Source organism: Merops nubicus, unplaced genomic scaffold, assembly GCF_000691845.1.
Source record: "Merops nubicus isolate BGI_N331 unplaced genomic scaffold, ASM69184v1 scaffold52650, whole genome shotgun sequence".
Classification (NCBI taxonomy): domain Eukaryota; kingdom Metazoa; phylum Chordata; class Aves; order Coraciiformes; family Meropidae; genus Merops; species Merops nubicus.
The window spans coordinates 1-25189 of record NW_008585881.1 but is presented as its reverse complement, the minus strand read 5'-3'; the positions used below and the strand labels follow the sequence as shown (position 1 = coordinate 25189).

At 39.3% G+C, this 25189-nt stretch overlaps 1 protein-coding gene across 1 annotated transcript; it reads left to right on the top strand.

The window, feature by feature from the left end:
- Positions 1–5: 5 nt before the first annotated feature.
- Positions 6–14642, top strand: SLC30A4 (solute carrier family 30 (zinc transporter), member 4; the record flags this gene model as incomplete). Its single annotated transcript, XM_008948458.1, has 7 exons — positions 6–87; positions 4934–5080; positions 10087–10240; positions 10502–10715; positions 11019–11124; positions 13499–13633; positions 14303–14642. Coding segments are annotated over 7 exons (993 nt in total), but the record flags the coding sequence as incomplete, so codon positions are not given.
- Positions 14643–25189: the final 10547 nt, after the last annotated feature.

The window sequence follows — 25189 nt, the reverse complement described above, 5'->3', positions numbered from 1 at the left end:
GGGAGCGCTCCAAGCAGAGCACCGTGAAGAAGCGGCTGACGCTCGCTGCCCTCCTCTACCTCCTCTTCATGACCGGGGAGCTCATAGGTGAGTCGGGGGCTTTTTTCGCCGTCTCTCCGGCCCGGGGGCTTCACAGCCTGTTACGGTGCTGCAGCCTCGGTTTTAAATGTTTCCTAAGAAACCATCTGTCATGTAGAGAGATCGGAGAGATTAGCTGGAAGCTCAGAGAGTGAGAAGAGCAAAGTTCACCTGTCTTTTCCGTGCAATAAAAGAAAGAGAGGTTTGCAACTTCCCTTACCTGAATCTCATCAATCCCCGCAAATGGCATAAAGTACACATTCTATTTTGTACTTCTAATGGCCTTTTATTTTCTGCTCTAAGTTTCTTGTGTGAGTTGGTAAGGTGTTTTTAGCAAGGGACAGACAAAAATGAAAGATGATGAGCAATTTAATTCTCAGTATTTTTTAGTTACTGCCATAAGATCTTGCTGTGTTTGCAGAAAGACAAGAAGAGGGAAATACAGTTTCCAAGTATGGCATTTACCATAGTAACAAAACTAGTACTGGGGGCTGTTTGCCGCTATCCACCAGATACAGCAACACACGCTGTTACTTACAACTGGAAAGACAAGTCCTGATCTATCAGTAACAGTCCAGTGAAGAAGCCACTGTCTTGACAACTTCCTGATGTCCCGCTGTGCCCTGGACTAGCTTGTGCTCCATCCAGACATAAATCGTATGAGCAAAGTCAGTTAGAATAATAGGTATTTTAACACTTTCCTTCACAGCACATCAGAGTACCAAGTAGTTTGATTACGTTCTTTGTGGGTTTTGTTTCTACGTACTTTTCAGAGGTGTGGTGGGTTTTTACCTGGAAATTTGTTCTATGTAAGCACCTGGTTGTTTTTGGTCAGAAGAGTGAACGTGGTGCTCAAGTTCAGCTTTCACTGCCCCCTCACAACGCCATGCTGTCATTCGCTGCCGAGGTTGAAGAGGTCCTGTGCTTAGACAGCAGTCTGCAAAATGACTGTGCTTTATGGAATAGACTAGAGCACTGTAGGCTTGACATAAATTTCAATTTGAAGGTCCCTTGGATGCACAGATGAGCTATTAAATGTTTTTCTTTCTCCATGATCTAAAAAATTTTACGAAGGATAGTATTTTTTCATCTCTGTTCACTTATCAGTATCAGCATCCCATTACCATCTGTCTTTTGGATACATCCGTGCTGTTCGGTGCAAGTGTCTGCTTGGTGCTGCTCGGCCTCCTGAGGAGTGGTTAAGCTCCCTCATTCACTTTCCTCTGATTCGGAGTAGTGAAGAGGCATCACAGTGCCAAGGCATTGATCTTCATGTGGAGCCAGGTCTCTCTAGCAACTATAACAATTAATTGCTTTTGAATTGCTTTCAGTTTAACATAAAAGTCTAAATCAGAGCTATTGAGATGAATTATTTGCCATAATTCAACAGGGAAAAAAAAAAAAAAAAGAAGAAAATGAGTCAAAAAACTTTCTGGAAGTAAAGAACAGAGAGGGCTCAGGTGTAGTAGTTTGGGGCCTGCATCTTCCTCCTCATCTGTGCAGATTTGATCAGTAACAATTGAAGTTCTGACGTTTGTCCATGTGAAGTGAGATCGTGCTCTTGGATCACTTGTCCTGGGACAGAGACTTCTATAAAATGGATAGGGCGCAAAATCATTCTTTGAGTACCAATAATACTGTTTGCCCCACATACGCAGAAATGGTCCACTTTTCACAGAGACCAGAATTCTGATTTTATCTGCACCAGTCTTATTTGTAGCCTTATTTCAGGAACATGGGTTAATGGAAAAAAAGCAGTTTTGTCCTTCAGCCTCTCTAGTGTGTGTTTAGCCTTTAACACTGCCAGAGTACATCAGTTTATCATGGATAAGGCCCTTCCCATCAAACCTGTTGCATGGATCTGCTTGAATGCCTCCATGTGCCCCCTGGCTGTTTTTTTCTCTGGCTGAGATTTTGGTTCAGCATGAACTCAGGTAAATTTGATAAGCAACATAGTGTTGCATCTTGGAGGTAGCTGTCCTCTGACATGAGAGTGATTATATTTGATGGTATTCATATCATGGTTCTGGTATATGTTGAGTTTAGTTCATTTGAAGGGTAGATATGTCTGGGCTGTTGGCACCTTGATGCTGAAGTCACTAAGTGTGTTTGTTCAGGGCTTGGGATCCGATTCACACTATTGTAGACCTCTCCATAGCTAGTTCAGGGAGAGTTCCAGAAATAATAGATGTTAAGAGTAAAAATATTCTCTCATCAGTGCCACATCATCTGTTGTCTGTCCCTTACAGGCAGGACTTCTGGTGGCTCAGCTCAGGGTGGCAGATTCGTCGGTACAAAGCGTTAGCGGTGCAGCGTGGGCTCATCCTCCTCAGGTTCCTGTGTGCCATTACCAGCCCTGTTTCGTTAGCTGGGTGTTGAGGCAGAGAGCACTAAGGGACAGACCCGTAAAGTATTCAGGCATCCAGCTTCCACAGAGAATAAAGAGATGACTTGGGTATCTCTGAGTTTTGAGGATCCTGACCTGAATGACTTGTTATAGGGGAAGTAATCAGCAGCAGAGAATAATTAAAGGTGGAGCTCTCAAGTCCTGGGTCAGTGCTCTGTGTGTTATTGCACTCCAGCCCTGTATGGTGTTCTGTCTGGTTGGTTTCAAATCCTGGAACTTTTGAAATTGATTGTAGCTTAGGTATTTGGGAAACCTCGATCATATAGGATGTTTTAACCAACTTCTTCTATCATCTTCAACAGATTTGAATTTCTGAGAAAAAGGCAGAAGACCTTATCAGACAATTAATTTGTTCAGTAAAAATCTTTCTCTTGCCTGTTACCAATATCAAGATGAAAGAAATCTTGTTTCAACAGCTTTTTTGTCAAATCTTGATTGGCATATTTTTTCCACAGTATCACCAAGCTCATTACCCCCGACCACCTCAGTGTTTGTTGTTTAATTTGATGACCATTCATTGTAAAAATCAGATAACTTATACTTTGTGGGAACCATTTTGCATCAAGAAATGTGAAACATATTGCAAGTCCTGGTTAGCTTTTCTGACAGGGTTTTGGTATTTTCAGCTATTTTTAGAGATTTCTAATTGATCATCCATGAAGAGAATTGCTGTATTTCACAGGTCACTGAAAACAGTGGTGAGTCCTCAAGCTGCCTATTTGTAAAGGTTAGGGACGTCTTTTTTTCCAAGTTGCCAGTGATGTTTAAACAGCCCTTGGGCAGTATCTTTAACCAAGCAGTGAACTGATACATTTGGAAACAGAAGACCTTTGATTTCAGAATTTCATAAATCTCAATTATCCACATTCTGCATTACGATTTGTTTCAGTACCTGAATCCTTTCTTTAGAATTTTATTTTTAAAGTCTTTAAAAGTGAGTCTAGCTGAAATAGAATTGACTCATCTGGGATTGAAGTGCTTATCAAAATTAAGATGTGAATTAACATACAGACTTTAGATGGTCATACATGTAAACTACTGAATTAAATGTCCTTCGATATAAATTATTGCTTCTTCTGTTGACTAGAAGAAAATGAGTTGCACATTTGAGTCATTTTTTAAAGTTGTGTGAGGACACAAAATTATACAGAAAGGAAAGCCATAAGTCATTTTACTCAAAAAGGTGCTGAATTTCTAAGTCTTAAAACCTCATAATTTTTGAGTTGTGATGGCCTTTGAAAAATTTCAGCCTCAGAAGAGTTTGACTTAGGAAGAACTGAAGAAGAGGGGGTGGAGGAAAGGAACCAGCTGAAATGTGTTGTGTTTGGTATTTATCCCCCAGTACAAGCAATACTACAGTGTCATCGATGCTGCTTGTGACAGGCCACGCGCCCGCACGTGCAGGTTTTACCAATAGTCTTGAAACCAATCAGCCAGTTGTGAATTTCCCTTTGCTCTTTCCTCATGGCAAGCCTCCTCACTAAGGCAGTTTTCATTGTATACAAAGATACCTTTACTCAACCTTAGCTGGAGCCTCAGGGCTGCCAAATGGCACACCAGCTGCGTGCTTTGCTCAGTAGAATTTACAGGCTGAACGAAAACCTCAAGGTAAAAAAAGAAACTCAATTGTTGAGCTGACACTGAAGATGTGTTCTTTTCTGAGGAAGTGGCCTTATCTTCATGCATATGGAAGACAACACAGCCTGTCCTTGATCCCCCTTTGGATAAGGGGTGCTTAGGAGAGAAGCAAGTTGTTTAAATGTCTCACCTATCCAATAGTAGCATTAGGAATCGAACTGGAACAAAGGTGCTAACCTTTGATCAGAGGTTATTTGTCTCAGTGCAGCTCATAATGACGAGAAAAAAATATGGTAATAAATAACAAAGAAAAATGCTGTGCAAGTGAAAGTCATTATCTGCAATATGTATTGGCAGAACTTAAACACCCCTGCCAAGGCAGGAAATAATGAAGGTTAAAAGATAATGTAATAAGAATAAAAAGGGAGCAGGGTAAATTTCCTTGCCGTTGAGTCATTGGATTTCTCTCCCTGTTCTGCAATGTCAAAATATTTAACAGATGTAGTTTAATAAAAGGATCAGCTTATTAAACACATATGCAGTAATATATAGAGAAAAGATACAAGACTATTTTGGGCTTGGTCTTGCACATGTTATGATGCAAGTGTTGTCTGTGAGTGTAACAGGAGTGAATCCTTTCTACGTTGCTCATAATAGAAGGCACACTTCACTGCACTCGTAACTATGGTAGCTTTAAATTAAGCATAGCATTTTGATTGTAATAGCAGAAAAAAATCAGTTTAGGGATTACAAGAAGGGCTCTCATGTGCTTAATGCACAGTTCTAATAACTAACTGCAAGCTGTGACAGGAGGATGTTATCTTGAATTGTTAATGTCATATGCCCTGACTTATCCAACTTTGTTTCCAGGTGGCTACGTTGCTAACAGTCTAGCAATTATGACAGATGCACTTCATATGCTGACTGACCTTAGTGGTATTATTTTGACCCTGCTTGCTCTCTGGCTGTCTGCAAAATCTCCCACAAAGAGGTTCACGTTTGGATTTCATCGCTTAGGTATGTAGATAACAGCTTTTGCTATTAACAGAGTATTTTAAGCAAGTAAAGATCACATAATTCTGGAAGAACAGGTAACTAGAAAAAAAGTAGCAAGAAAACTAAAAATTGCTCTGTTTAACACTAGCTTTGATATTCTTTCACTGGCCATTGTGGATCTAATACATAGGTTGTATTGCCACAAGGGAATAGATAATAAAGCCATAAATATTAAAATTGTAAACCTTAGCCAAAAGTGAAGTTTGGTGGCAGAATTTCACTCATTGAAACAGACCGAGTCTCTCTATCTCTGTGGAACTAGGACTTAGCAGATTTCTTAAATTCTGAATGCTTGTTTCATCTTCCATCTTGAAGGGTAAGGCTGGGGAACTGGACACACAATGACATTGTAACTATGACTTCCTACAGATGAACCACGGCCTAAAAAGTTTAAAAAGGGTTCAGAGGAGGGAAGCTGTCCCCAGCAAGAGCAAGGGTGAATATGCAGCTGTGTTTCACAGCCCATCCATAGTTAGGGGGCTGTTGCATTAGGTGAGGCCTGTGTGCACCTTTGTGCTTTGGAACTGAGGCTGTTGAGCAAATGAGGGCCACATTCTTTGGTTGCTCAATGCTGTATCACTGTTACTGCTTGTATGGCACACCAAGGAGCACAAGCTCGTGGTGCAGGAGTTGTACACATCAGTCAGTTGTTGTTCACAACATTTATTGCCAGTGCCCAGGATTTACAAAGGCCCACTGCCTTCACTAGAATTATGACACTGGAAAAAGGTCCCGTTCGATGTGAAAAATGACACCTAGAAAGTTCTGTAGAGTGTATGATCAGAGAGCTCTGCCCCGTCAGAAGCTGCATAAATCAGTATTCCTTGTGCACACCCCAGAGCACGCAAAGCAGAGGTCAGAATGTCTGATGCTTTGCCACACAGTAAGTTACTTAACCTCTACCTGCTCTAGGTGTCTGTAAAAAGAAGTGTGAACAGAATTACATGCTGAATCTGGGAGGATATTTTCAGGACTCATTACTTCATGTTTGGAAATGTAATGATGATAAAGTTTTTTTTTAATATGGTGGTTAACTGGATATAATAGTTCATAATATACAGTTTCAGGTCCTGTAGACATTTTACCAAAAGCTTTATTTTTCATGAAATAGATAACTTCTGGTGTCAGTTTGCTACCTCTGCTCTATACATTTTATAATGTGTGTTTTTCATGGAATTTCAAAGTCTTGTGTAGTCATTATTTGCAGTTCCTGGTTTGCCTGCTAGAAGAGCAGTAGAATTCAACAACTCCATCAGTTATAGTCACTTGTCATCAGTTAGTCACTAACGCATGAATGCATAACTCTGCATACTAGCAAAGATCTTTGGGGCTTTAGCAAGAAAGCACTAACGATGCCAGCATTTCCCATTACAAACTTTTCTTTCAAGAAGTTTTAATTTTGCAATAGAAGCTCCACTAATACTGAAACCTGACCTTGCAGGTATGCCCCTGGCATTTGCTCATACTCTGCAGAAGGATGTTTGCTAGCATTTATGCTTACTTTAACCCTGTTTTACATGACTTTGTAACTTTTCTAGAACCACATAGATTGAACATGTCATAGCCTAGCTTAAAAAAGGAGTTAATCTAAAGAAAAAGAAAAGAAACTTACTTAACCATGAAAATCTTACCCAGTTCTGTAGGTTTTCACTGACTTTTCAATCAATTTGAGAGCTAATTTTGTTAGCACTTTGCAAACACAAATCCCCAGGGAGTCCTGCCACCTCACTTTCAGCATCTTTGTTTTTTTCCATTTTACTGCCAAGAAAAATGCTGCCCAGACGGATCTAGTAGTGGCTCATAGGCTAGATCTGGCCCGTAGAATTAGTCTGTACGGCCTACCATCTTCTCCCTGGGTACCATCTTCTCCTTGGGAGAAGCTACAGGGATCAGCTTCTCAGTTCTGCAACTATTGCTCCTTATTTTCTACTGTCCCACCAGTGCCAGTAGGTGATCAGACACCAGAACAGGTTGTGCAGTCTCCACGTTTGAAAATACTTGAAACCCAGCTGGATGCAGCTCTGAGTAACCTGCTGTAGTTGACCCTGCTTTTAGTAGGACTGCACAGTTCCCAGGGATTCCTTTCCACCTCAGCCACTCTGCATGAGCAGCAGCAGTGTAGCGCTCACTGCAGGAGGAGGAGGAGGACTAGAGCCTAGGAGTGGGGGGAGAAGTTCCTGTGGCTGCAGTGAGGAAGGGGAAGTAGGTAAGGACCATGCAAGAGAACCCCAAGTATTGACCTAGATTCTGCAAATACAGAAGATAGGGTGGTTCAAAAGTAATATACATTTTTATTTTAAGTCACATTTGTGAGATGTATTTGCCTGATTTTAGGTACTGGGTCTGAATGCTGTAGTCTGAGGAGCCATTTTCACACATCAGAGAGTGCTGGCAATGGACCAAAGCTGCTTCTGGGGTATATCCTCACGGTAGCACATTTTTCCAAATAACCTATATGTGAGAGGCTTGTCAGCAAATAATATGAGCTCAACAATAGCTTGGATTTCGTGAGAGATGTTAAAACATGACAGTGTTAAAAATAGGGTACAGAGTGAGCATCTGTTACAGAAAAAATGTGGATCATTTGTTTAGAGCTGGGAACATGTGCAAGACCTATCTTATTGCTGACCAACTTCACATTAAGTTTTAAGATAATCTGTACATAGAGTAAGAATGAAAACATCTTGATGAACAATGTTTCTGGTGGTCATTATCGCTTTTGTTTGCAGAGTGATGAATTTTCAAACTTGTTCCCATAAACACTGCAACAGACCTATTAGTTGTCTGGTCAAATCCTAGCAGGAAATCGGCACTAGTTGTCATTTGAATACATAATACCCATGCTCCATCTTCACTTTTATTCCTTTTTCCATGGTGAAAAGGAAGCTGACATTCAGAAAAGGATTAGAAAAGGGAAGACAATATAATGGAAATTGCAGTAATGTCTAAAAAGGATTACATTCTTGAAGCCAAAAATAGTTCTGTTTCACCACCAAGTGGAGATACATCTTCTCAGCAAGACACTGGGCAGATTTAAGCATAGATAGGGAACCTGGCATATTTCCACTGCTGCATGGACAATGTTGGCAATGACAGAATCAGTCAGTCCACGGAGACAGTGCATAGTTCCTTTCACAAATAGTGAAAGATTTCGGCACAAATCTACAATGCTGACGTGACAACGACTCTGTGAAAGAAACTGCAAGGAAAACACTGGCTTCTGTTGCAGAAGATGTGGGTTTAGATTGTTAAACTACAATATGTTAGTTCTCTGGGAAATGTTAAAGTGCTGTGGCTTCACAGGTTTCTTAAAAAGCATTCTGGAAAACTTTCTAAGCAGTGTTGCCCTGAATAATCTGCCTGCTTTGTAAAGAAAACTACCACTCGCATGGATATTTCCAGGATTTTCTCATTCCTCTGATTCATCTGAGATTGTGACAGTTGCTGTTCAGAGCCTTGTTACTGCCTGGTAGTGCTGGTGCTGGTCCAGGCACTGACAGGCTACCCAACAGCTGAGCGCCTTGGTGTGCGTTTCTTCTCCCATAACAATGCTAAAAATCCAGTGTGTGGATCAAGTGATTTTGGCGATAGTAAAATGCTTATATAGCTGCATGCTTTTTACTGCAATATTCATTGAGGAAAATTAATGCAGTTCTGTGTGAGAAATGACAGCTTCTGCAGCAGGCGAAGTTGTACTTCACACTAAGAGGTTCAAAGCGGAGGGAGAATTGAGGCAGTTCTCAGGTCAGTATTCTTAAAGCTGTGGTACAGCCAAGAGCAGAATTTTGCCCTTACTGGGGAATAAATCAGGGCAACACGAGTGGAACAGAGGGGGAAGAACAAGCATTACAACCAAATCAATCCCAGCTCTGATCTTTGAATTCCCAGTGGGAGACTGAGATCCCAGGTGCCCATCTGGCAGGCGCCAGTTACAAACATCCCCAGGATGGTTTTGGGTTGCTCGGCCATGCCTGCCTGCTTCCATCTATTGCAACAGCTGCAGCAGGCAGCCTCCTCCTCAGGCCTATGTATGCTAGTACCAGCCCAATTTCAGCACTTGCAGACAGCACTAGGGTCCCGACCCATAAAATATTCAGGCCTATTTACCTCACATCAGAACAGCAGGAACCTTGTAAAGAGCTGTAACCACCTTCCACAGATGTAAATGGCAGCAGAAGGTGCAGGACAATGAAATACTAAGAAATTTTATTAGCATTCTAAGTTTCTCTTTATTTAGATCTGTGTGCCCTTTTGAAAGTCCTGGCTGATGAGATAATATTCCTGCACCAAAATGTTTGCCCTAACACTTACTTTTGTGAAAGAGGAGTGTTTGGTAAACGTTAATGTTAAAGCGGTATGTTACAGCAATACAGAAACTTATTTTAAGCAATCTTTCAGAGCTGAAATCTGCTGTCCATTATGTATATGTACATGCATGTAGAGAAGCTCAGGAGTAATGTGTCTGACAAGTCTGTACTGTTCAGTTTCTTAATATTTTTAATGATTTTTTTCTCTACCCTAAATACAAAGGGATATATAGAAGCAATTTATAAATCCAGCTTAATACCGTGGACACTTGAAATCAAGTTTTCTCTTATTTGCAGGCAGGCTGGTGATGCCTGAGATCACCTACCTTCCTCTCCCTTGGACAGGGCCTTTATGACTTCTCAGGCAGAAGTTCTGGGTTGTCTGAAAAGGTCACAGTCATCGCCTGTGCAGAAGTTTTCAGAGAAAACATGACTTGAGGGATATACTGACAGGGAAGTGTGAAAGAGTTGATTAGAACTAACTCAGTTTGTTTATCTTATTTTACAAGTTTTGTTTACCACTCAACTTGATAGTTGTGCATTAGGGTTATAATATGTATAAAGTAGTTAAAATAATTAAGGCTGTGTCCACATTCTAATTTGGAAATAGAAACAGATCTGAGACTCACTTTTGTAACGTCGTTTCCTTTCTGTTTGCAGAAGTATTGTCAGCCATCATTAGCGTACTGCTGGTCTATATCCTTATGGCATTCCTCTTGTATGAAGCTGTTCAAAGAACCATCCATATGGACTATGAGATAAATGGTGATATAATGCTGATTACAGCAGCCGTTGGCGTTGCAGTTAACTTAATGTAAGATCTCCCTTTCTCTCCATTAGCACTCATAAATATATTTTTGAATAAGCTGCTAATTCATTTATGGGCTGTAACTTTGTCATGGGATGTAATTTTGCTGGACCTCTTCTTTTACATAAATAAGACAAGAAATTATACAGAGTGTTACTTTTTAAATTCTTTGGTTTAAAAGCAAAGGGAAAAAAAAAGCAACAAAACCCCCCACCCACCAAATCCTAAAGCCTGCTTCTTGGTGTGTTTTTCTTCTTTCACTTTCAGAATGGGTTTTTTGCTGAATCAATCCGGTCACCTTCACTCCCACTCCCATTCCCACCCTCACCCTCCCGTACCTCAGTCGAACTCTCCTAACGCAGCCCACAGCGGCAGCCAAGGACACAGCAGCCTTGCTGTCAGAGCAGCGTTTGTACATGCCCTTGGGGACCTGGTCCAAAGCATTGGTGTGCTCGTAGCTGCATACATCATACGCTTTAAGGTAAGGAATGGCTACTCTGAGGCAGGGTGCAATTTGTTAAATTTCAACTCTGGTGATTAAATTAAAAGGAGACTTGGTTTTGTAAATGATTAAAAAACCTCAACTTTGTGATTTTCTACTATAAGCTTCATAAATTCATGCAAAATTAGCAGAGACTGCCTCTGTTATGCATTTTGTAACTATTCAAACAAAAAGAAACATTAATGAAAGTTGGAGCTAAAAGTAACCATATTTTTTGAGTCATATTTTGATAAGTGAGCTTATTTTCATACTCCCTTTAACACTCTGGAACTTCCTTTGCAGCCAGAGTACAAGATTGCCGATCCTATATGTACATATGTATTCTCCATACTGGTGGTTTTGACAACAGTTCGAATTCTGTGTGATACAGGAGTTATTATTCTGGAAGGTAAGATCAGTGCACAGTCTGCCAGACTTTGCATCTCAAATACTGGTGAGCATTGGCACTTCTTTGACATCATCACCCCTAACAATTGTGTCTGGAGACCTGTTTATCCTGCTGCTGCTTAGGCTGTTGATTTTTGATGGCTCATCAAAGTTGCAGCAGTCTTTAGGTGTCTTTGACCTCTGCCAGCATGACCCAAGTCCTAGCTCTGCTCACACTTTACCATGGTAAAGTGAAATGTACAGGACTTTGTGTGTCTGCAGTGCCTGTCAGTAAACTAAGTGAACGTTTGCCAAAACTCGGTTCTAGACTTCAATTAACTTGTAGAGTTAAAGTGAAGGTGAATGCATGGAAAAGGAGGAAGGTTTGGCCAAATGGCTGAACAGGTTATTTGATCCTGTTCCATCTTCCCCTTTTCCACAAGCGCTGATCTGTTCCTTGTGTGCTTCTACTGTTGCCATATGGGAAGCTACAGGTAAAGAGTAATTTAAAAAGAAAGAAGAAAAAAAAGGAATGAAAAAGCTGAACGTAAACTGAAGAATTTTATTTCATGTGGTGACATAGAGGGAAAGATACCAGCAACATTCTTTGCATTCTCATAGCTAACATGCCAGCTATTACTGCTTGATCTAGTCTTTTTACCTTATGAAAGTGAAGATGTTAGTGATGGGAGAAAAATCCTAGGGTTTAGCTGCACTTTCCTAGATGTTTCATGTGTGCTGTTACTGACTGCTTTTATTATGTTATGAGATTAAGTCAGGAACCTCAAAATCTTCAACGTCAAATGCTTTTGCTGTTGTTTAGGGGGAAACAAAAAGGAAGTTCACCGAGAAGACAAATATGGCAACATCTGCTTAAGAAACCTCAAGTAGCTCTTAAGGCAATAGCTAAGATTTAGCTGAGGAAAACAGATAAGACAAACCAGTGGTGTATCAGATTCCATATGTTTTGAATTGTAGCTGTTTGCATAGGTATCCCACCTGTCATTGAAAAATATCCAAATTAATGATGTTATTAGACTTAATGATAGGTGGGCCTTAGGTATGCTAGGAAATTTTTCCAACTCAAATTCAGGATCCAGAGAACAGTCTTGAATTTATATTGGAGACTGCTGCTACAACATCAAGGTCCTTTGTGTTGTATCGGCTTTCAGTACTAATTTTAACTTAAGTTTCATCATTATACTAAGAATGCTAAATTAGAAACCCAAATGGTGTTGTAATACAAGCAGTGAGATTATAGCTTTTAATATAGATTTATAAGGCAGCATGAAAGTTTATCAGTAGTGTGATGTGAGATACCAAAATTTAAGTCCATGTTTTCTGGGAAAAGGAAAGCTGTAAGAATAATACCAGGAAGTTAGCTAGTTAGAATCATAGAATGGTTTGGGTCAGAAGGGACTTCTAAAGGTCACTTAGTCCAACCCCCCTGCAGTGAGCAGGGACATCTTTAACTAGATCAGGTTGCTCAGAGTTACCATTTATCAGCTAAATAATTTTGGATGGTATTGCCTAGAAGGAAAATTCTATTTCATATGAGACAATCCTAGATAGAGAACTTTCAAACAAGGTAGTACTGGAACTAGCATAGTCTAAAAGGTGGTAAGGCGTCAGGTTCAGAGAAGAGTAAGCCAAAAATTCTGAAGAAATCTGAGAAGGAAGTGGCTGAACTCTTATAGTATATATAATCAATCTCCGTAAAACTGGAAGATAAGAAATAAAAAGCTACAATAGAAAACAAAACTATTCAGAAACAGTTTATTCAGTGGTTTTGTACTGTTTTTTAACCCATGCTAATAAACTAAAATTTTGATTCTGCCCTTTGTACAGCTAGAGGGTGGAGTAGGGAAGCTACAGAGGTGCTGTAGTTGCTGAAAATACAACATCCAGGAGGACTTGGTCAGTGCAATTGTTGTTCTGCAAAGATGCCATCCTATAAGACAAAAATCTTATGTGTTAACCACTGCAGATGGGTTACAGTGAGCATCTGAATATGATGCCAGCTACATCAAGAGAGAAGTTTCAGGAGACAGCAGGAGACGGGCCCTAGCATTATCTTTTTTATAGACTTTAGAGTCTGGACGAAGCAGTCAGTAGAGGTTAGAAGCTGCAGTAGCTGACAACATGAGCACATCATTCCAAAGGATCGAATGGTGGCTGGTGCCAGAGACAAGACTGCAGTTCCTGTACAACTTCTGTACCCCTGCTGGAGCCAATACACCAATTTGCATATTGTTCTCTATTGGTAACTTGGAAGTTAGTAATCACCTCCAACAGCACAAATGATAAACTCTTGACATTGAGATCTGTCATGACATTTTAAAGGCCATTGATACTTTGCAGAAGACAGAAATAATTTTATCTCATTGATATCACAGGGGTTCCAAGGCATTTGAATGTGGATCGCATTAAGGAAGACTTGATGAAGATTGAAGGTGTTTATTCTATAGAAGATTTAAATGTTTGGTCTCTCACTGCAGGAAAAACAACTGCCATAGTCCACTTGCAACTAGGTAAGCTACTGTATGGCATGATTCTAAATTAAATCGAAGTGTAGAAAGAACCTCACCACTTTCTCTTCATTTTGTTGTCTGAGTTGAACCAGGAAATACTAGTATGGGGAAAAAAAAAACACTATGGTTTTGTACAGCAAGATGTAGAGCCTGTTGAAATACAGAAAGACACAGTGTGAGTGAAAATTGTGCAAAGAAAAATTGTGTTTAATTCTGAAACATCCAATACAGCTTCTTGGTGCAGAAGGGGAAAAAAAAAAGAAGGAAATTTGTCCTCAAAAATTCCCTTATTTTGTCCAGGAAAGGACAGGGTGAAGTTCTGATGTGGAACAATCTGACATATAAAAAATAAATGTTTTTCCAAAATGTGCCGATTCAGACATCTAGCAGTACAATGAATATTCTTAGTAAGAAAACTCAATTTTTTTTGGATGTAGGGGGTGGTGTCTAACAGTTTTAGCAAGATACGATTCTACTTCAAGGATATAGACCTAAGGATGTAAAATAATATATAGAGACTACATAGTGACCACAGAATGATAGTAAATTAATAAATGAGTGTGAACAAAGATTATTCTAGTTGGTAACACTTTGACAACTTTGACAACAGCTGGATTGTTGAGGTTTCTCAAGGAGTGAATTCCATTAATTATTTTTTTGATTTTCCAGTTCCTGGTAGTTCATCTAAATGGGAGGAAGTTCAGTCCAAGGCCCGACAACTGCTGCTGAACACATTTGGAATGTACAAGTGCTCTGTCCAGCTTCAGAGTTACAAACAGGAAATGAGCAAAACCTGCGCAAGTTGTCAGAGTTCCAGTGCCTAATTTCATGTTTTGGGAACTGCTGCCTTATTCTTTATCTTGTAGTCGAAGACTGAGAGCAATAAATGAAAATGATCAAATAGAAACGATTAATATGTGGATTTGCACCGTGTAACGTGCAGCAGGGAGAACTGGTGCTGCAAAAAGTGCAGTGGTGGCCCTACAGAAGGTGTATTTCACTCTCTCCCTTGTACTGGTTTATTCAGTTTGTTATGATTTTGAGACAAAGCTGTTTTCAGATTATTGTTTACAAACTGCAAGGTGGCTCTGCAGATACCTCACGAATTACAGTCCGATACTGACCTTGGAGAGCAATGTACCACAAAGTACCTGCGCTCCAAATGGAGCATCAAGGATTCAGTATTTCAGCTAAAGTCTCTAATGCTGATCATGCCAGGGTTCCATAAGGCGTCACAATCCCTGAGTTCATTACACAGTATTTTTGCAACAGTAATTTTCATACAGTATCTTAAACTACAGTGCATACAATGCTAGTTGAATTCTTTTGGAAACTTTTCTCTTTGGAGACACTGCAAACTACAGAGTGTACTGTACCCAGACCAGAAAGTTAGCTTTAATCTGGGCATTTAGAGATCCAGACAGGAAGATCCTTGCTCAGACTGCTGGAAGATCCTTGCTCAGACTGCTGGTATTTAACTAGAGACCCAACACTGGACCCAAAGTGTTTTATGTGATTGGTTATCTTTAATGTATTTTAGAATAGGATTTATAGATTAGAACCAGGTTATTTATTTTACAAAGTTTTGACTTGTAAGACGAATTTATTAATAATAATCTTGAATGTCTAAACCAACATTTGATTCACATTGAAAGGCCAGTTGATTAGCATGCATTCTAGTTTTAATTAATAAATGTCCTGTAACTGATCATTTTTCCATTATTAAGAGAAAATTAAAATGATATAAAATATGCTTGATGTGGAGACACAGTCTGCAGACATGCAAAAACACATGCATCTAACAGAAAAATGGGAAGAAGTTTTAGATCTGTACTATTCCCTCAGTTGCAGATCTTTTAGTCTTTACTTTGAGCACAGTATGGCAGTGTCCCACCAGGAATGCCACTGCAACAGCAGTCCCCACTACTTACCTTTGTGATTAAAGCGAAATCTGAGCAAACTCAGTAACCTAATGGTGTTGGACAACAATATCATAATACTGTGTTGGACAACAGTATCTTAACAATCTACAGAGGTAGAAAGGCCTTTTCCTATTTATGGAGGGATGAGGCAATTAGAAAAGACTGTTTATTCATCCAGATACCTCGAAGTCCACAAAACTGAACTGCTTAGCCTGCTGGTGGAATCCCTGTACTTTGAATGTAGGACAGGACAGTAAAAGCTGACATAAGCTACTGTACACACCTGAGCTCAGATTTACACCTGCTTGTGCCATCATTCACTCTGAAGAAGCTAAGGGCAACAAGAACATGACCTGCAAAGTTCAGAAGGCAGGAAGAACTTGGCTTCAACTATTTTTTTGCTTATCCTGTACTTTGATCTTTTGGCAGAACTTCCATTGTCATCTGTGTGGATCAGAAAGGAAAATAGGGTTTCACATATTTATCAGGCTGATTTATATTTCCAATAGGAGGTGAGAATCTTGGGTTCCTCTCTCCCCTTTTTTGAGGTAGGGGGTCACAGGATGAATTTTTATTGGTGAAAACTGACAGCACAGCATTCATTTGGACAAAGTGCACAGAACACTGAATTATGTTTGTGTGTGTTCTGGCAAGAAACGGGAACACAAGTACAGAATGGGAGCTCATACAGCCCAGAGGCAAAGCAGCACTGTACTTGGAAAGTTAATGCTTCAATACAAACACTGTCATTAGTTAAGCCATATCATGGTTCAAGAAAAACATGCATCTCATCCTTAGAAACTTATTGGAAAAAAGAATACCACAAATAACAGGTATTTTGCACATACTAATACTCAAATAGGTTTCAATGAAATTGAGTTTTACAGTTGATGTAATTAGAAGTTGAAGTATAGTAGAGATGTATTGTATTTGGAGCTTTTTTAGTGATTTACTATACATTTGTTTAATTGAAAAAAAAAGCAGAAGTGTGTTGCTTTATTGTGGGTTTTATTAAATCAATTATTAAACTTCACATTGTTGTCTTATAAAATATGTATTTGTATTGCTGTCTCTTGTCATCATCTTTGATCCTTACAGCAGTTGTTTTTTGAAATGTCTGAACACTCAAGCTAAAGTCAGATTGGAGACACTGTTTATAGAATGAATTATGTCTCCCTCTTCAGTCAGAACAATTCAAGTCTTGTTATTTCCCACTGAATAATTACACTTTAGAAAATGTAAGCTGAAAAAATATGGTGAAGGATCAGCCATAAAGCAACTGGCAAAACATTCTTGAAACCTTACAGTCGCCCTTGAGGGGCCTTTGTTATCAAGGTCTGCAGACTAAGAGGAGTTCAGAGAAAAAGCAGTAGAAGAAGAGAAGAAAGAATAAGAGAGTCAATGCTCAGGGAGACTCTGAAGTGTCCATTCTCTGTTTTAACCTGTAACTAAACTCACATGGAAATTTATGTCTGTGTGATCTACCTCTAATACTTTTGATTCTTTATGAATTATTCAGGGTTGTCTGGCACTTCTATGTTTAATGTAAGAATCTAGTATTCTTCTGAATCTGCTATTAATCAACATCAAAAGGAATACACATATTATCACTTACAATACTCCAATTTATGGAATAAATGAGCACAACAGAGTTATAAAAATAATCAAGTAGAAATAATTAGTACACTTAGTTATAAAGATAGAGAAATATTCAGAAAAAAAACATTGATTTGCAAATGAACTACCAGGAATTTATGATCTAATGCACAGTACCAGTACTCTGGAAGCATAGGTGCCTATAAAAGAAGACAAGTTATTTTTATAGACATTGTGAGGACATTTTCAATATCATTTTTGAGGAAAGGGGCCTTAGTATAAGTAAGGTCTAATGTCTTTCCAAACAGCTCTCCAGCACATCCAGATTATTTCATGTGGCTAAGATAATTTACACACTCTCACACTGTTCCTTCCACAAAATCCTCTGCTTGAAATAAAAATGCATTTACTTAATGGGATTTCTCTCTGACCAAGAGACTCATAAGATTTGAGCAGGTTTCTGCAACTGGTATCCCTGCTTTCTGGAGTTGTGCTGCAATTCTCTTGCTGACTGAACAGCTAAAATCCTGTGAAAATTCTGCCACCTCTCACAGTCTACACTGGGAAGAGATTTTTCCATTCCTAACCTGTGGTAGCCACCCATGCTTTTCTGAAGCATGGATACAGCTTTGATGACAACCTACTCATCTGAGTCAATCAAACATTTTCATGTTGAGTAGACATCCCACTCTTCTATTCTGAAATGTTCTTATCCTAAGAAGAAAATCAAGAGAAACCTATTTTGTTTCTGAATGTTTTCCTTGCTTAATTCTGTGGGGTTTTTGGTTTGTCGTTTCTTTGATCATGTTAACATTTAATCTTTTCAATACCAGCAGCATTTTTTTTTTTCTACAGCAGCAGAATTATAATTTAAAATGTCATACCTGAATCTTGTTTTTAACTATTTTACTACTGTACATATCTGCTATTTCTTGCAGAATCACTCTTAGCTGGCATAATGACTAAGAAAAGCAGTAGGCTGCCATTTAAAAGTAGTTTTCTGACATAAACTCAAAAAACCCAGAAGACACCCACCAACTAATAAGTGGTAAGTCTTGGGTATTTTGACAGGCTCTCATGAGGACACTGCACTCATGCTGCATAAAGCAGCATGTTAAGTATAAATTCTTTTTATAGTTACTACAAGAATATGATAAATGAAGACAGATTGTTGGGTGATTAGGCATGATGCACACTGCAGCAGAGTCCTAGACTCCAATAAGCCAGTCCATTGCCAGAGAAGTTCCCTTGAGATCTCAAGGGATCACTGTAAATACCCACCTTATTTCCCTGTATCCACCAAAATGGCACTGCCAAGATCTTTGTTCTTGCTGGTTGCTCCAAGCACAGTCAGTTGTTCCAGGAGTTAGCACACTTAGCTCAAATGTTATGTTTTGTCAGCACTTTGCATTCTGCCACTGCTCTCTGCTCTGCCTCCTCCACAGTTTCACTGACCATGTCCAGGTTGCACCTTGTGCACCTGCTGTGTACATGGTCATGGGAGCTTCTCATGCGGGGTGTGAAAAAACTCCAAATGACTTGCAGGCCTGCTCTGTTCAGATACAGGCTTGCCCATATTCCATTTCCTTTTCAATGTCTAGATGAAAAAATTATCCTAGTCAACAAGTTGCGAACTCACAAGGAAGACCTAACCTGAAAGCTTCTAGATTCTCCTTCTACATTAAAAAAAAATAAAAAAAGAAAACAAAACAAAAGACCTCCACCTTCCCCATCCTTAATCCCCTTTCCAGCTTCACCCCATCCTCCTCTCTGTAACAAATAATGCTGGGCACTAACAGGCACTCTGTGCTCTGGAGCTGGCAAATCCCCTTCTGTTCTACCCTTCTCATTATGTTTTCCACAGCTGAATACTCTGGGAAGGACCATACATGCTCTTTGGTTCTGTGACATTCCTGACACAGCTTTGGAAGCTGCTAGCATAAATACTGATCCTTTCCATTTACTGCTATCCAGCTACCACAACAATCTGCTCTTCTGCATGTGTACTTGCCTTCTATGTTTACAGCTGTAAAATAATGTTATCCAAATAATTTTTTTTGCTTTTTAAATCTCTATCTTCCTTTTCTCCATTGCATTCTGCCTCTTTTTTTTTTTTTTTTCTTTTCTCCTCAGTATCACATTTTGAAAATGACCAGTGCTAAATGTGCAGAGGAAAATAACTTAATTGCTTTTGTTACAGTTATGAAGCATTTACACCTTTTCTGGCATCAATTTATGTAGAAAAAAAGCAAGCCATGTCATAAACACAAGCATCATTTTATCCCTGTGATGACTGCTTTAGCATTTCCTTACTATTATACCTGGGGAAAAAAGTTGTTTTTCCAGGACTGTGACAAGGCAGTGCAGGAGGGTACATGAAACCCCTTAATGCTGCCTGCCCGGAGTGTTTCACGTTACACTCAGTACGGATACACGTGGGAATTTTGGATTCAGCTGATGAATGCATACAAGCAGCCAGATGGCAAGCAGGCAAAAACCTTGCTTATGTCTCAGGTGCATTAAGTCCCTGCGCTGCTTCTATTTCTTTTTAAAAAAACCCATACACACAGAGAAATTATCCAATAAATTCCTAAATAAATTGATGAGATAGCTACTTCATTCTAGTAACTTAAATTCAAACAGAATTATGAGAAAAACACCACAACCAAATATTTTCATAGTCAAGATGATGCTACAGATTTGAACCTAGCATACAGCTACTCTTGACCTCTCTGCAGATTTCGTGTGTTCCTTTTTCCAAGCCCAGTGTCAGAACGAGTCTGACACAAAACTAAGGACAAACACCCGCTCCTTTGAACTGCCAGCCTTCAAGGCCATTCCCGGGTGTACCAGGAGGTGGTGCACTAGTCCCCGCTTTAATCACCAGTTGTGTGCCTGGTGTAACTATTGACACTTCTGTATGATACAGGAATGTATTTTCTCGCAAATTTTTAAAATGTCTTATTAGTAGGTTAAAAAACCCCTATTTTTTTCCCCCCTAAGGATAACACAGAGTATTTAATTTTATCATGGATGCAATAAGGGGAAGCACAAACCTAGCACAGATTTGCTAATCAATTACTGGGAAGGACTTCAGATACTTCTTGAAGGCACATAGAGGTAAATAGCATTGAATACAACACTGAAATGCCTCCTTCCAGTTCCAAATATGTAATAAAGAATTTAAGGTGGAAATTACTTGTGGCTACAGGTATTTGAGATGCAGTTAGTACAAATGATATTCATTAATACAAACAATGTAAATTATGATGCAGGCTCTTTGTTTCTATGAAAAATATCTTGCTTCTTTGGGATGCTGAATTAATGCTTCCAGGACAACATGTACTTCCATCTGAAACATCGTTGACTGCTTTTTTTCTTATAAAGGATCTAATGACACCTTCAGTGAAAAAAAAAAAAAAAAAAAAAAAAAAATATACACTGAACAAAGCAATTTTGTTTCAAAATAGAGAGATACAATTATAAATGTAGACTACAACTGCATTTACACTGCTGCAATTTCTAGTATAATGCTGTCTTTTGATCTAGTTGAACAGGCTTCACAAAGAGAAAATACAGATGACAGGCTGAAGAGCTCAGAACCACAACTTCCTTCCAGTAAGTCTTCTTTCATTTCTTCAAGCTATTAAGCAATTCTGTATTTTCTAAGCTTCTGCAGAAGACACACACCTTCAATTTGAAACTGAAATTGCCTAACCAGTTACACACACTGGTTTCTTTCTGCTTAGTTATTTGCTTTAAATAGAACCTAGATGGAGCAAATACTGATGTTTTTCAGGCAGCCTAGCTGCTTGGACTTGCCACAGAGTAAAGGCGAAGTCATATTACAGAAAATTTAAAAGAAAGTAAATCTTTGCATCTCAAAAGTTAAAAGGGCCATGTGCAGCAAGCTGTAAATGAAGATATGTTTAGATACACTCACTTGTGTGTAGCTATGCAGGGTATCACATTATATTAGATCTATTAACTGCCTTTGTACAGTAGCTACAAAAGTAGAATATTATTCCTCCACACTCAGACTGACGTTTGAAGCTGCTCTGGAGGAAGGATCAAGAGGCCCTCCCTAATTTTATCTGTCAGAGCTAGGAAAAAGCAGATCACAGAGCAGGAGTAGTAAGAAAATTGTTCTACTAGCAGGCCCACCAACTGCTATAACTCAGTAAGGGTGTTCATACTGCAGGGTATTTTTTTGGTTTGTTTGTTTTTCCCAGAGTTCCTACTTTGTTGATGATACAAGGTGTGTTTGTGTGCGAAAGAGGAAGGAGGGAAGAAAACAGCTAAAGGCAGATCGCCTGGGTACTGCAGAGAGCAACTGGAAAACATTAGACTCCATGGCATTGCCCCACAGCCACCTATGGAGCATGCTAATATTTGTGGGTTGAACTGTGGTGGTCACAAATGAAGTCAATACTAATTTTGTTCACAGATTGCAGCATTAGTTTATCTGTTGTGCAGTTCAACTAGGATGTCTGATGACTGGTTTTACAGCCGTTTTTCTCTTTTAAGCAAGGTATGTTTTACCCATCTAGCCCACATCACACCTATTTATTACTGATTTTAAGGAAAAAAAATAAGATTGGAGTGTTGCCCCCATCTCCCTTCTTTGTTGGGTTGCCATGTTTTCTTTTACCGTGTTTCTTTTAATCTGAAAAAAGTCCAATAGATAAAGAAGTTATCTTAGCATTTGATTTTTGTAACTCTTACTATACATTGCTTCAACAAATGCTCATCTCTAGCTACAGTAATACTTCTGTGCTTTAGTATTCCTTCTTGAGGAACGTAAGTTAAATCCATGGTACAGCCACACAGACAGCTGTGAGGATTTCTAAAAACAGACAGGGAGGTAAAACACTTTGGTTCTTTATTGAGTGAATCCATCTGTGACTTCAGTGGTAATTTTGTTTATTTAAAGCACTTGCCTCTGGAGGCTATATACATTTGTCCTTTGCAACCGTCAAGAAGAGACAGTCTCAACATGTACCTCAAATGAACTTCCATGTATCACCCTGCTTTGCACACCACAAAACCTTTCTCTGAACTCATACACGTCCAGGAACTTAAGCAAAGACACGCCCGATTCTTAAATGCTTTATTTTTCTTAAGGAGAATTTAAAAAAACCCCACATACTGTATGTATACACAACCACTAAAAGTTTTATTATATTAATTCCATGCCTCCCTGAAATCAGTATAAAACCAGCCTCATAACTCTAAACTAACGTTAAAATTATGGCCAAGAGTTTGGCAATGAGGCAATGAACAGAACTGCAAGTCACTGTGACTGGGATTTTGCTGTGTGTTTATGTTTTGGGGAGTAAGGTGGATACTGCCATCTCTAAGCCAAATACTGGTTTCTGACTATAGCACGTTTCATTGAAATCACTTCACAAGAGGAAAAATAAAATACAGTAAAGGCAGCATAATGCTAATATATCATTTAGTAATGCTAACAACATTGGCAGTGTAATGCAAACAGTAATTTAAAAAAGTATTCAATCTTCACTGAATTATAAAGGAAATCATACAGCGGGAGGGGGAGATGCAACATTAAATAAAACATTCTTAGCAGCTGTAATAGAAAAACAGCTTTCCCTTTGTTTTGATGTAGTGAATCAGTGATTTATTACAAGTAAATGACTTGACTTTTCTTTGGCAAGCTGATAAAATTTTCCTGTTACTACCAGGGATTGCAACTACTCTGGATTTTGCATTTACTTCCTTGTTTGTGTTGCAGCAGCATCAAGTCTGGTATAAGATGGTGTTTATTATAGCTATCTGCCCACTGCAAATATATTTATTTCAGTTAAAGAAAAGACACACAACAGGAACTCAAGAAGGACAGAGTTTTGCTCAGATTGAAAGCTTAAACACATTTATTTACATTTAAGAAGTTTTTCAAACTTAAGTGGCCTTCTGACCTCTCAGCTTATCTGTTTGCATCCACAGCTACCCCCATTTTTCCTCTGTACATCATGCAGTGTACTACTGTGTTGAAATAAACTGCACCTGTTGATGCATCATGGTGACCCTACATTAATTTTGCAATTAAAAATCCACAATATTCTACAATACTGAAACAGGAAGGCCAGGAACTCCAGCTTTTCACAAACACTGTGCTGCTAGCAATCCGAGTGGGGTGATAAGGTGGGCGTTCCTCGTTTACACCCCACAGGACACATCAGCCCTTCCTGAAGGTGAAATACAGCTCTGTGCAAGAGGCTGACAAGGCACTAGGCCCACAGTCACTAGCAGTCCACCTCTGGTCTACTGGAACAGATTGGTCTCATGCAAATCATCATACAAAAGAGCGAAATGCCAGAAAGTGGCTTGAAAATGAGAGTTCTAGAGAACAGCTGTAGCCATAAAGTGGGGTGGCAGGCAGCTCTGCCTTGTGACTGCATCATTTCGTGTATGTTCCTTTAGGCAATGCTGACTGAATTGCTCCAGTGTCCCCACACTCTACTTCTGCTGCTGTAAGCTATTGACTGTTCCTCCTGAGCCTGTACATCCATCATCTAACAACAACAGTGTCTGGGCAGAATTCCTACTCACTTCAGCAGGGCATTTTGCTTTTAAAATCAATTGCTGTGATAAAGTCCCAAGTTCAAGAGCAATCAACTCCTGCCCCTTCAGCAGCACTGGGGGTCGGGGAAGTCAGCAAGTCTAGCTAAGTGAGGGCTGAGTTTGAACTTGAAGAAGTTCTGCTTCTAATTTACTAAAAAGGAAAATACACAAATGAAAACAGTGTTTCACAGCTGTTGCTCGGACTGCCACTATCAGGGGCTGCAAGGCTACAGGAATCCTGATGATTTACAGCACTTTAGATTAAAAACTGCCAGACCACTTCAAGTCTGAATTTACAGAACAAGTTAGTTTGCCCTTTTCTTGTCAGGAAACAAAGATGAATCCAACACCAGTAACAGAACAGCCCTTACTCAAAGCAAGAGATATTTTGATAGAAGTGGGTAAGGAACAGTCTCACATAATACTATTAGCAGCTTTGGCCTTTGTTTTTCTGCAGTAGCACACTGCAGAGAGAGGTTTCAGTTGGATGGATCCTACCTACCAATATAATGCTAACCCATTTTAAGAAAAACTGCTGATGTTTTTATGCCAGTCTATTGAAAGACAATGCATGCTTCTGTATAATGGCCTGAATTTCTGTGTTTTTTTTTTTTTTTTTCAAATAAAAAGATAAATCTTAAATATTTATTGCTATCTATGCATATAATGAAAATCTACAGAATTCTTCTTGAAGAGTTTACAGATGATACATCATCACTGTTATTAGTAAGGCTTCTCTTTTTTAAAAAAATCATCCCTATAGTGCATTTATTAAAATACCATCAACATAAATAAAGCAAAATAGAAGAGGGAATAAGGAGAAGGAAGACAAACTTTACAAGCAGGGTCTTTTTTGCTTAATTTCTGAGTTTAAACCACCAGCTTGATTATATTCTGATCTACTAATTTTGCATACGTAACTTTCCAGAACATAGTGCAGATGTACTAATAAATAGTAGTAACAATAGAAATAAATAAGGCCAAGAAAATTTTAAGGTTTTCTGATGTGTTTCTTTTGGTGGGGGAGACAGGAAGACAGAAATTTGGCAAGAGGAAAAGGTATGTCATCAAGGGAAAGAAGGAAGAAGTCACAGTAGAAAATAGGGAGGAGACTGTGAGAGACAAATCAAGTAATAGAGTGTCAAAGCCCAGATGAAGTGCTTCAAGTCTGGTGAAGTCCCCACTGACTGGAAAAGGGGAAACATAACCCCCATTTTCAAAACGGGTACGAAGGAAGAACCAGGGAACTATAGGCCAGTCAGTCTCACCTCTGTGCCCGGTAAGGTCATGGAGCAGATCCTCCTGGAGGCACTGCTGAGACAGAAGACTAGTGAAGAGGTGATTGGGTACAGTCAGCATGGCTTCACCAAGGGCAAGTCATGCCTGACAAACCTGGTGGCCTTCTATGAGAAGGTCACAACCTCAGCTGATGAGGGGCGAGCAACTGATGTCA